The following is an 11552-nucleotide window of genomic DNA, read 5'->3' as shown; positions in this document are numbered from 1 at the left end:
TACTGATTTTGGTGATAGTGAATTTGGTGATTTTACCGTGGAGTGTAAGAGTCATGGAGGCAGGGAGTCGGGGGGCAGTGAAGAGATGGGAGATTGATGGGTTGTAGGTCCAGTCGGAGTTGAGAACTGTAGGACTTAGGAGGAGAAGTAGGATATGTGGAAGCTGGGGAAACCCAGGTTATGGAGGAGGTGCAGCTATGGAAATGCCAAGGTTGAGTTGTGACCTTGACAGTGAGTGATTGAAGTGGGGTGGAAGCAGGGATTACTGAGGGAAAGGAGGACTAGTTTCTTTATATTCGGTGAAAAAAGAGGCAGAAGGAAGTGACTCTCATAGGCATATTTCTGTTCTGCTTTCCTGCACCTTTCTCTGCCCTACTGATATTTTGCCCTTCCTTGTGTGGGGCTGATGGTTGGTGGAGGAAACTCCCTTTATTGTCTTGCCATTTGTTTACCAATTGGTTTATTTCCTGGTTTAGTTCAGTAGAGTTCAGCCGCTCAGTCCTGTCCGACTCTTTGCGACCCCATGAATTGCAGCATGCCAGGCTTCCCCATCCATCATCAACTCCTGGAGTTCACTCAAACTCAGGTCCTTCGAGTCAGTGATGCCATCCAGTCATCTCATTTTCTGTCATCCCCTTCTCCTCCTGCCCTCAATCCCTCCCAGCATCAGTCTTTTTCAATGAGTCAACTCTTCGAATGAGGTGGCCAAAGTACTGGAGTTTCAGCTTTAGCATCATTCCCTCCAAAGAACATCCAGGACTGATCGCCTTTAGGATGGACTGGTTGGATCTCCTTGCAGTCCAAGGGACTCTCAAGAGTCTTCTCCAACACCACAGTTCAAAAGCATCACTTCTTCGGCGCTCAGCCTTCTTCACAGTTCAACTCTCACTTCCATACATGACTACTGGAAAACCATAGCCTTGACTAGACAGACCTTTGTTGGCAAAGTAATGTCTCTGCTTTTGAATATGCTATCTAGGTTGGTCATAACTTTCCTTCCAAGGAGTAAGCGTCTTTTAATTTCATGGCTGCAATCACCATCTGCAGTGATTTTGAAGCCCCCCAAAATAAAGTCTGACTCTGTTTCCACTGTTTCCCCATCTATTTCCCATGAAGTGATGGGACCTGATGCCATGATCTTCGTTTTCTGAATGTTGAGCTTTAAGCCAACTTTTTCACTCTCCTCTTTCACTTTCATCTAGAGGCTTTTTAGTTCCTCTTCACTTTCTGCCATAAGAGTGGTGTCATCTGCATATCTGAGGTTATTGATATTTCTCCCGGCAATCTTGATTCCAGCGCGTGCTTCTTCCAGCCCAGCGTTTCTCATGATGTACTCTGCATAGAAGTTAAATAAGCAGGGTGACAATATACAGCCTTGACGTACTCCTTTTCCTATTTGGGACCAGTCTGTTGTTCCATGTCCAGTTCTAACTGTTGCTTCCTGACCTGCATACAGATTTCTCAAGAGGCAGATCAGGTGGTCTGGTATTCCCATCTCTTTCAGAATTTTCCACAGTTTACTGTGATCCACACAGTCAAAGGCTTTGGCATAGTCAATAAAGCAAAATAGATGTTTTTCTGGAACTTTCTTGCTTTTTTTATGATTCAGTGGATGTTGGCAATTTGATCTCTGGTTCCTCTGCCTTTTCTAAAACCAGCTTGAACATCTGGAAGTTCACAGTTCATGTATTGCTGAAGCCTGGCTTAGAGAATTTTGAGCAATAGACTTGAGCAAATTATACTTTCTGAGCCCCAGATTTTCATATTTTTCTTAAAATGTAGATAATGCTACTCTGTATCGTTTGATTAGGAAATGAAATAATAAAGGTGAAAAGGCATTGAGAAGAATAACTTAGTAGATATTGACTCAATAAACATTCTTTTTCTCCAGAAGATTGAGTCCATTCAATGGATATTAGCGAGTATCTATATCCCTGGGTGCTATTCAACAGTGGAAGTTGGGGGGTATTCTCTGATGGCAAAATGACTTCTGGCAGCCATTGGACTGGCCCAGGGATTAGTCCTTTACACGGTTTTATTGGCCTTTTTCCTGGGCAAAGTCTGATCTTGCTGTTCCTGCCTTAATTGTCCTCTGCATCTGTCCAGCCTCTTTCTGATGACTCCCATTTCCTGAGTTAACTTTACAACATGTGAAAACGTACTTATGTGTAGCCTGGCTAGAAAGAGAGCAGAAGTATCGAGGGGAAGGTAAGGGACCTGGGCTTTTCAACAGCTTAGATGGGAAATAGATAGGTGGGACTGAATCTCATTTAGTCTCTGATTGTTCAGCCCTAAAGGGGAAGGGTCATCATTTTGTCTCCCAGGTGAGAGCTTGGGGAATGTTTTATCTGGGTTTCCACTTAGACATTCACTCTTTAGAAGAGCTTCTCAGAAGAGGTGTCTAAGGATGGTGCTGGCTGCCTTTGGAGACACCATCATAATATATACCACTATACAAGGTGCTCAAGATTAGAAGGAATATTTGAAGATATTGTTGAAAAGAGGTTCTCAAATTTTGAGTGGGCATCAGAATTGCCTGGCAGGCTTATTAAAACACAGATTGCTGTATTTCTAAGTAAGTCTGGGGTGGAGCCAAAGAATTTGCATGTCTAACGGGCTCCTGGGTGATGCTGTAAATATGGGGGTAATTATAGGGGATATTCAAGCATCAGATAAAAGTTATCTTTAAATTTGGGGCCACCTCTGAAATGCTGGGTTGGGAAGATCCCTGGGAGAAGGGAATGGCTACCCACCCCAGTATTCTTCCCTGGAGAATTTCATGGACAGAGGAGCCTGGTGGGTTACAGTCTATGGGGTCGGAAAGAGTCAAGACATGATTCAGCGACTAACACTTTCACTTTCTGAAATGCGATGTTCCTATAAATTCTTGAGTGTCCTATTACTGAAATCTTAGCTTTTCTCCTGAAACCTTTTATTACTCTAGCCTTTTCCATCTGAGTAAATGGCTGTTCACCCAGTTACTTGAGGCAGAAACCTTGAAATTGTCCTTAATTTCCCCTTCTTCCCCTGCTCCCTGACAGCAGGGAGACGTTTGAGAACACCTGATCTTTAGGAACAATTGTTCTAACCCATTGGCATGGAAACTTTTGGAAGCCAGTGGCCATTGTGGATAAGAGTATTTAAATTAATGTGTGCATCTAGAAGTTATGAATGTACAGCCATTTCATACAGGAATTTGTCCCTGTCCTTTTATACATAAAGATGTACTAGCCTCATAACTTTGTAAGCTGTCATAAGACAATGTTGACTATTGAGCTCTATTGCATCGGTTATAACAGCAAAGAAAAGGGATTGATCAGTTTAGTGGGTAACTCACTCTTTCCAAAGATCTTCCCCACACAGTAGGCTTCCTTATTGCACTAAAAATTTTGCTTCCTCAACTTGCCTTGTTCTCTGCTTTCCTCATTCCTTTTATTATTTTTAATTAAAAAAAAATTTTGGAGTACAGTTGATGTACAGTGTTGTGTTAGTTTCAGGTATACAGCAAAGTGAATCAGTTATACATACACACATATTCATTCTTTTTACAGATTCTTTTCTCAGATAGGTTATTGAGAGTACTGAGTAGAGTTCCCTGTGCTATACAGTAGGTCCTTGCTGGTTATCTATCTATTTATATGTAGCAATGTGTGAATGTTCATCCCAAGCTCCTGATTTATCTCTCCCTGCCACCTTTCTCCTTTGGTTACCAAAAGTTTGTTTTTGATATCTGTAAGTCTGTTTCTGGTTTGGAAATAAATTCATTTGTATCAATTTTTAAAATTATATTCCACATATGAGTAATATATGATATTTGTCTTTCTCTGTCTGACTTCTTCACTTAGTAAGATCATTTTTAGGTTCATACATGTTGTTACAATCAATGCTTTCCACATTCCTTTTTGATTCACTGCCAGACTAAATCAGATCCCTGTCTGTTCTCTTGCTTCTTATCCCACATTTCTTCTCCAGGTCAGAGAAAATTGCTTGTATATTGTCCTCTCTTCTGAGGGCAGAATTTCCTTGAGGTCAAGGGCAGTTGTGTTCCCCAGTGTTCACCCTCCTTTTGCTGTGACTAGAGCCTTAAACATATCAAATCCTCAGTGCATTTTTATTAAATGAATGAATAATTGAAAGAATGAAGGTAGGGTTGTCTAGACAGGTGTGGCACAAAGGCACCCATGCATGCATGCCCTAGGGAGGACCTTTTCTTGTTAAAATCCATTTAAATTCCTGTCTACTCTTTGAAAGAAGAACAGAACAACTACCAGGCTGAATGGAATGAAGTCCAGGAATGCACGCCATTGGAGAGATATTTCCTTTAGATTGTCAGGGAAGGAAGAATCTGGTTTCAGGAGCCCAAACAAGGGAGGTATTCTTTTGGGTTCCAGTGAAAAATGCTTCTAGAACATTTGGGTTTGCTTATTTGTCACGCGGGACATCAGAATAATTTGGTGGCGAGTTCTCTGGTTCTGGGATGACCGCTGGGTTTGTCACATAGACATTTGGGATGACCACGCCCACCTGGAAAACACAGGCAAACAGAAAGTGTACCAGTGATGAAGCAAGAAGGACTGGGCATGCCTTTAGGTACCAAGGGAGCCCTCCTGTTCCTGGGCAGGAAGGGGAGTAGGATGAACCTTCTAGTCTCCACCCTCTTTGGGACCTCTTCCCATCCTCCGAGGAGCCTCTGGGACTTACGTTGTTGGTTTGGTAGCAGGTCAGCTGGCAGCCAAAGTGGGCAGATATACTTGCAATGAACACCTCCAGGATGCAGAAGATGAGCAGCAAACCAGAAACGGCCATTCCAGGGACCTGGAACCAGAATGGACCAGGAGGACCTGAGTGCATGTCTGGGAGTCTGAGCTCTGACTCTGCAGTGGCCATCTCTATGGCTTTGATGAAGTCCCCTAACCTCATCTCAGCTTTGTGGGGAAAATACCTCACTGGGTTTTTGTGAAGGCCAAGTGTGTCTGTGAAACAAATTTTATCTTAACACTTACTAGCAATGCTGCCCTAAAAGAGAGGATAGTCACTGTCTAGGGAAACCCCTTGACACTTGCTTCAGCTGTCAGGGACCTGAGGGTATGGTCTGGAGTTAAGACAGTGAAACAGTGGAACTGTTCTGTGTAGGAAGTGAATAGAAATTTGGGAGTATGGACAAGCCACAGAGAGAAGCAATATGGGTAGAGGAGAAAGATGGGACTGAGCAAGGTGGTGGCAAGGTGGCAGCTGCAGAAAAAGGCATCTCATGAAAAGATGACACTTCACAAAACAGGAGTATCTAATCTTCAGGAATCAGTAGTTTCCTAGGTTCTGATGTAAACCTCTACCATTTCTCTGAACTTTTAGAGAAAGTCAGCTACTCAGGTCATTCTCTTGGCTGTGACAGTGCCATTTTGTAGAGGCAAGTAATTGGGGCTGTCTTAGGCTTGGGAAAAAAGAGTGAGTGAAAGGCCCCCAAATTTGAACTAGTTCAGCAAAAATAGATTTCACCTAAGGACCTGGGGAAATCCAAGCCCCCTCCTTGCTATTCTCCAAGATTACCCAGGAGAATGGGGTCTCCCACTGTGCCTGGGGAGAGAGTTTGAGCAGAATCTATTTTCATCTCAAAGAACAGGGCTGAATGGCCCCAACTGCCATATGGATTCCAATCACACGAAATACTAAATATGAAAGTAAAAGTGCACAGTACATGGTAGTAGGTACCAAATATATGTTATTGATTATAATTTTGAAATGACACAGGTGAGAGTCAGCTGCTCAGAGAATTCTCCCTTTTGGAGAGGCCCCGTCTTTCCTTCTTTCCTTTGCCTCCCTCTCAATTTAGCAAGTATTTACTAAATATCTGTTTGATACAAAGGGCTCAGAGAAGCATCCCAAGAGGCACAGTTGAATAAGGGAGACAGATACGGATGTGGATAATTACAATCCACATCAGACAGAGTAAGAGCTATAAAAGAGTGGGGGGAAAGGTGTCTCGAGGGTACTGAGGAGAGCGAGAGATGGAATTCACCCTACGTGAGTTAGAGAGGGTGGGGGTAGAAAAGGGTGGTCCAAGCAACTGGAAAGGTGGGATGATGAGGTCTTAGTCAAAGAATCACAGAGTTTCAGGAAGGAAGTGTTTTCAAATGATTCTGGTCCTTTCTAAAGTTGTTTTAAAAACAATTCTTTTACAAAGAAAACCCGTCATGGAAAAGGGGTCCTTCAAGCAGCTTAGATGGATTTCCCAAGTGGTGGTTTAGTGGTAAAGAATCTGCCAGTGCCTGCCAATGAAGGACACGCAAGAGACATGAGTTTCATCCCTGGGTCGGGAAGATTCTCCAGGAGAAGGAAATGGCAACCCACTCCAGTATTCTTGCCTGGGAAATCCCATGGAGACAGGAGCCTGGTGGACTATAGTTCATGGAGTCACAAAGAGTCGGACATGAGTGAGCTACTGAGCGCACACACAGAGTTTAGACATGTATCATTTGATGGGTATTAATTAATGCTTGTCGAGCTCCTGGAGCACCCCATCCCTTGGGTCATCATTTCCAAAGATGAAGTCCAGCTCTTCTTGTTCAGATGCCAGGCCTGAGGTCTGAGGGTGGGGTGGGCAACTGGGGTGGGAGGAGCTCTCCTTCTGAGATCAGAAATGGGCAGAACCAAGATCAGAAGCCAAGTTTTCTGACTTGAAGTTCCTGCAGCCTCCACTCCAGGGCACTGGCAGTGCTGCGTGGTTTAGTCTTTCCTGAGCCTCTTCCCCTCCCACCCATCTCCACTCCCTCAGCTCTTCAACCTGCACCTGCCTCCTCATTTCTTACAATGAGCACTCCACGCCTCCTGTTTCCCAGAAGAAAAGACACGAGCATTCTTCAGTGCCTGCCTCTCAGGGTGATGGCTGGGGGGGTGGGGGGGGAGGAGCAAGAGGTTCGGGGGAGCAAGGGATTGGAAGGGAAGTGAGCAGCAGGGCACACAGAGCTGGAACCAGGTCTCTGGGCAGCAATAAATACCTGGCCGAGGAATTTAGACTTTAATCCTAAAGCAACTGGGAGCCATAAAGTGTTTCCAGAAAGGGAGAAACTCAAGATACTTTTGATAAAAGACATGGGCATGGTCGATAGGTTCTCTGGGGAGAGGCTTTTCTCACAAATCTTGGAGACAAAAGTCTTGGGAAGGACTTCTGATCAAAACAAATAACAATTAATGGTTTCTATTTACCGAGTATAGGCCAGGCCAGGCACATTTACTTGATTTGACAAATGGTTATGAACTGTCAATTATGTTCCAGACATGGACCTGGGTATTTGAGACAGGGCAGTGAATGAAACAGAAAAATGTCCCTGCCCTTATGAAGCTTATATTCTAGTGGGAGGAGACAGTAAGCGTGAAATATGCTGCTGCTACTGCTGCTAAGTCACTTCAGTTGTGTCCGACTCTGTGCGATCCCATAGACGGCAGGCCACCAGGCTACCCCATCCCTGGGATTCTCCAGGCAAGAACACTGGAGTGGGTTGCCATTTCCTTCTCCAATGCATTTCCTTCTCCAAAGTGAAGTCTCTCAGTCATGTCCGACTCTTAGTGACCCCATGGACTTCAGCCTACCAGGCTCCTCTGTCCATGGGATTTTCCAGGCAAGAGTACTGGAGTGGGGTGCCATTGCCTTCTCCAAAGCATGAAATACAACAGACAAGTAAATTGCAGAATTCGTCAGATGATGGTAAGGCTACTGGGAAGTAAATTGGGGATGTGGGAGAGAAGGATCCTGGGATAGTGTAGGTGATGCTTTTAAGTGCGCTCGTTCTGTCATTCAGGTGGGTCTCTTTGAGAAGGTGGTTACTAAGAAACAGCCTGAAGGACCAGGGGGCTGGGGGAATAGACGAGGAAACTCTCCAAGCTTGAAGATGGAAACATGCCTGGTGTTTTGCGGAAACATCAAGGAGGTCAGTGTGGTTCAAGTGGGGAGAGCCAGAGGGTGGGGTCAGGGGCCACAGAGGCCAGCATCTTTAGGCTCCTGTAAGGACACTGGCCTTTTTTTTGGTGTGTGTGAGTAAAATGGGAGCAGTGGCAGGTTTTGAGCAGAGAAGTATACATCTCAGAAAGGCTCACTCTCACTCTAGTTACTGTCCTTACAGCTGTAAGGAGACAAGGGAGGAGCAGGGAGAGTGGTTAGTGAAACAGGCTGAGATCTGGGACCCTCTGCAGCAATGCTTGTACCTGGACGCACCTCTTCCTGAACAACAAACTACAAAGAAACTGCTGCTGCTGCTAAGTCGCTTCAGTCGTGTCCGACTCTGTGCGACCCCATGGACTGTAGCCTACCAGGCTCCTCCGTCCATGGGATTTTCCCGGCAAGAGTACTGGAGTGGGTTGCCATTGCCTTCTCCGACAAAGAAACTACATGGGACTAAAAATAACTGTTTGCATATTCAGTTGGGGCAAAATTATGGACAAAAGATACAAACAAACCAAAAATCCCAACTGCCACTTCTGAAGAGCCTGGAGTAAAACCAGGGTGTTAGGAGCAACAGCAGCATACTGCACATGCTCAAGGCGCACAACACCACCTGGGGGGTGGGCAAAACACCAAAGCCACCCCTCTGGCCCAACCCCTGGACACACTCCTGTTGTTTAGTCGCTAAGTCATGTCTGACTCTTTTGCGATCCTACGGACTGTAGCCCACTAAGCTTCTCTGTTCATGAGATTTTCCAGCCAAAAGTAATGGAGTGGGTTGCATTTCCTTCTCCAGGGCATTTTCCCAAACCAGGGATGGAACCCATATCTCCTGCACTGGCAGGTGGGTTCTTTACCCCTGAGACACTTGGGAAGTCCTACGCTCACCTCATGCAAGGAACAAGCTTACCCTGCCCGCCCCCCACCCTCCCACCCTCCCAGCAAGCAGGGGAACCTGTTGTTTGTCCTCGCTCACATCCTGCTGCAACAGGGGCCCCTATAAAGCCTTGCTTGAATTTCTTGTCTGACCTCTAGTCAATTTCGATTGACTGGGGAAGGCCAAGAGCCTAGGTGTTATCATTAGGAAGCTGAGAGGTCATGGTGACTCTGGCCAGAGAGGAACTGGAGGAACTGGTGAAAATGGTTGGATGCTGGATGCATTTTAAAGGTAGAGCCAACAGGATTCCCTGAGGAACTGGCAGGGAGGCGTGAGAGAAAGAGAGGGTCAATGATTACTCCAAGGTTTATCCTGAGTGACTGGAAAGACACAGTTGTCATCAACCGGGATAAGGAAATCCAAGGGAAGGTCTGGGAAGTAAAATCTGGAGAAGAGAGTTGGATACATTCATTTCAAAACGTTGTGTGGACAGTTGATCACAAGAGACTGGAGTATGGGAGAGAGATTTGGGTTGGTGCTCTTTACTCTGTAGAAGGTATTTGTGGTTAACATCAGATGAAATTGCCAAGGTAGTGCAAGCAGGGGGGAAAAAGAGGACCAAGGACAGCCTAGGAGACTGGGAAAAAGAGCAGAACCAGCAAAGGAGAGGGAGGAGAGAGAGAAGAGGAGGACCAGCTGCAGGGTGCAGCCTGGACACCGTGAGACATCCATCACAGAGGAGTCCTGACTGGGGACTTAGAGCATAGGAAGTTTTTGGAGAAGTGAAGCAGAAAGTCTGATTAGAGTCGGCTCAAGAGCAAATGTAAGAGGAGAGAGAGTTGGAGACAGTGAGGGCAGACAAATCTTTTTAGGATTTTTCTGCAAAGAGGACCGGAGAGATAGAGTGGTATCTGGCCTGAGAGAAGGTTGGTTGGTTTTTTACAATGGAGGGAACAAAAGCATCTTCATATGCTGATGGGAAAGCTCCAGTCAAAGGGGAGAATGGCTGATATAGAAGAAAGGCCGTGAGGAGGGGGAGGAGATGAACTCTGCTGTACAGATGGAGAGGTTGAATTTACACGAGACTCATCTATAGCTGGTTTCTTGTATCCAGCAGCCATGAGCCCTGTGTGGCTGTTGAACACTTGAGATGTGGCTAGGCTGCAAGTGCAAAATACACCGTGGATTTCAAACACTTCATATCTCAAATATGAAATATAAAGATAATTTTTTACATGAATTACATGTTGAAATGACATTTGAATATATTGGATTAAATAAAACATATTATTAAAATTAATTTCATTTATTCCCCCCTTTTAGGATGATGACTAGAAAATTCAAAATCATATTCATGGCTCATGTCCTATTTCTATTGGATGGCGCTGGTGTAAAGCACAGGTTGGCAAATTATGGTTGCATCCTGCCTGTTGCCTATTTTTGTCAATAAAGTTTTATCAGCACATAGTCAAGCTCATTTGTTTCTGTATTTTCTATGGCTGCGCTCCCACTACAAGATAGGGTGGAGTAGTTGCAATAAAGACCAGATGGCCTGCAAAGACTTAGATATTTACTCTCTCACCCTTTACAGAAAATCTTTACTGACTCCTTGTCCCTAGTGATGGGGAGGAAGGCAAAAAAGTGAGTAGAGGCAGGTTGGCAGGTACATATGCATTAAATGTATAATTACATAAATGAAATTATAAATTAAAAAACTTCCTAACAGTGTCATATGGTAGACACTCTTTTACAAAAGTAGAAACTAAGAATGATCAGAGACTTTAAACTCTGTTTCAATTCTTACCACACTTGGAGGACAGGGTTGGTTGGTGGGCCCTTTCTTCTTTTTGTTATTGGAATATAATTGCCTTACAATGCTCTGTTAGTTTCTGCTGTACAACAAAGTGAATCAGCTGTAAACATACACATATCCTCCTTCTTGGGCATCCCTCCCCCGACACCTCACCCATCTAGCTCATCACAGAGCACTGAACTGAGCTCTCTGCTATACCACAGGTTTCCACTAGCTAACTATTTTATACACAGTAGTGTATTGCTATCGGCAAGTCCAGTGTATTTATAGCAAACTGGTCTCCTAATTCATTTCACCCTCCCTTTCCTGCCCAGTGCCCACACATCCATTCTCTACATCTGCTTCTGTATGCCTGCCCTGGGAACTAGATTGATATGTACCATTTTTCCAGACTCCACATATATGTGTTAATATATGATATGCATTTTTCTCTTTCTGATTTACTTTACTCTTTAAGACAGACTCTAGGTCCATCCATATCTCTACAAATGACTCAATTTCATTCTTTTTCACGGCTGAGTAATATTCTATTGTGTAAATGCACCATGTCTTCTTTATTCATTCATCTGTCAGTGGACACAGGTTGTTTTCATGTCCTGGCTATTGTAAACAGTGCTACAATGAACATTGGGATACATGTGTCTTTTTAAACAGAGCTGGAGGAATCAGGCTTCTTGATTTCAGACTATACTGCAAAGCTACAGTAATCAAGACAGTATGGTACTGGCACAAAAAACAGAAATATAGATCAATGGTATAGGACAGAAAGCCCAGAGATAAACCTACATACCTATGGTCACCTATTCTATTACAAAAGAAGCAAGAACATACAATGGAGACAAGAAAGTCTCTTCAATAAGTGGTGCTTGGAAAACCGGATAGCAGTATATAAAAGAATGAAATTAGAACACTACCTAACACCATAC

General features: G+C 44.3%; 1 protein-coding gene across 6 annotated transcripts in view; it reads right to left on the bottom strand.

Moving 5' to 3' along the window:
* Nucleotides 1-4092: 4092 nt before the first annotated feature.
* MS4A8 (membrane spanning 4-domains A8) overlaps nt 4093-11552 on the bottom strand; it is an 18156-nt gene continuing 10696 nt past the window's right edge. For all 6 annotated transcript variants that reach the window (XM_019955304.2, XM_019955303.2, XM_019955306.2 and 3 more), the window contains exons 7-8: nt 4702-4815; nt 4093-4524 (exon numbers count right to left, since the gene is read on the bottom strand). In XM_019955304.2, coding sequence (XP_019810863.2) covers nt 4423-4524; nt 4702-4815 — 216 coding nt within the window. In that variant the 3' untranslated portion in view covers nt 4093-4422. The remainder of the gene's footprint in view (nt 4525-4701; nt 4816-11552) is intronic.

Source organism: Bos indicus, chromosome 29 (assembly GCF_029378745.1).
Source record: "Bos indicus isolate NIAB-ARS_2022 breed Sahiwal x Tharparkar chromosome 29, NIAB-ARS_B.indTharparkar_mat_pri_1.0, whole genome shotgun sequence".
Classification (NCBI taxonomy): domain Eukaryota; kingdom Metazoa; phylum Chordata; class Mammalia; order Artiodactyla; family Bovidae; genus Bos; species Bos indicus.
The sequence above is the reverse complement of the archived record's forward strand: the minus strand, read 5'-3'. Positions and strand labels throughout refer to the sequence as shown.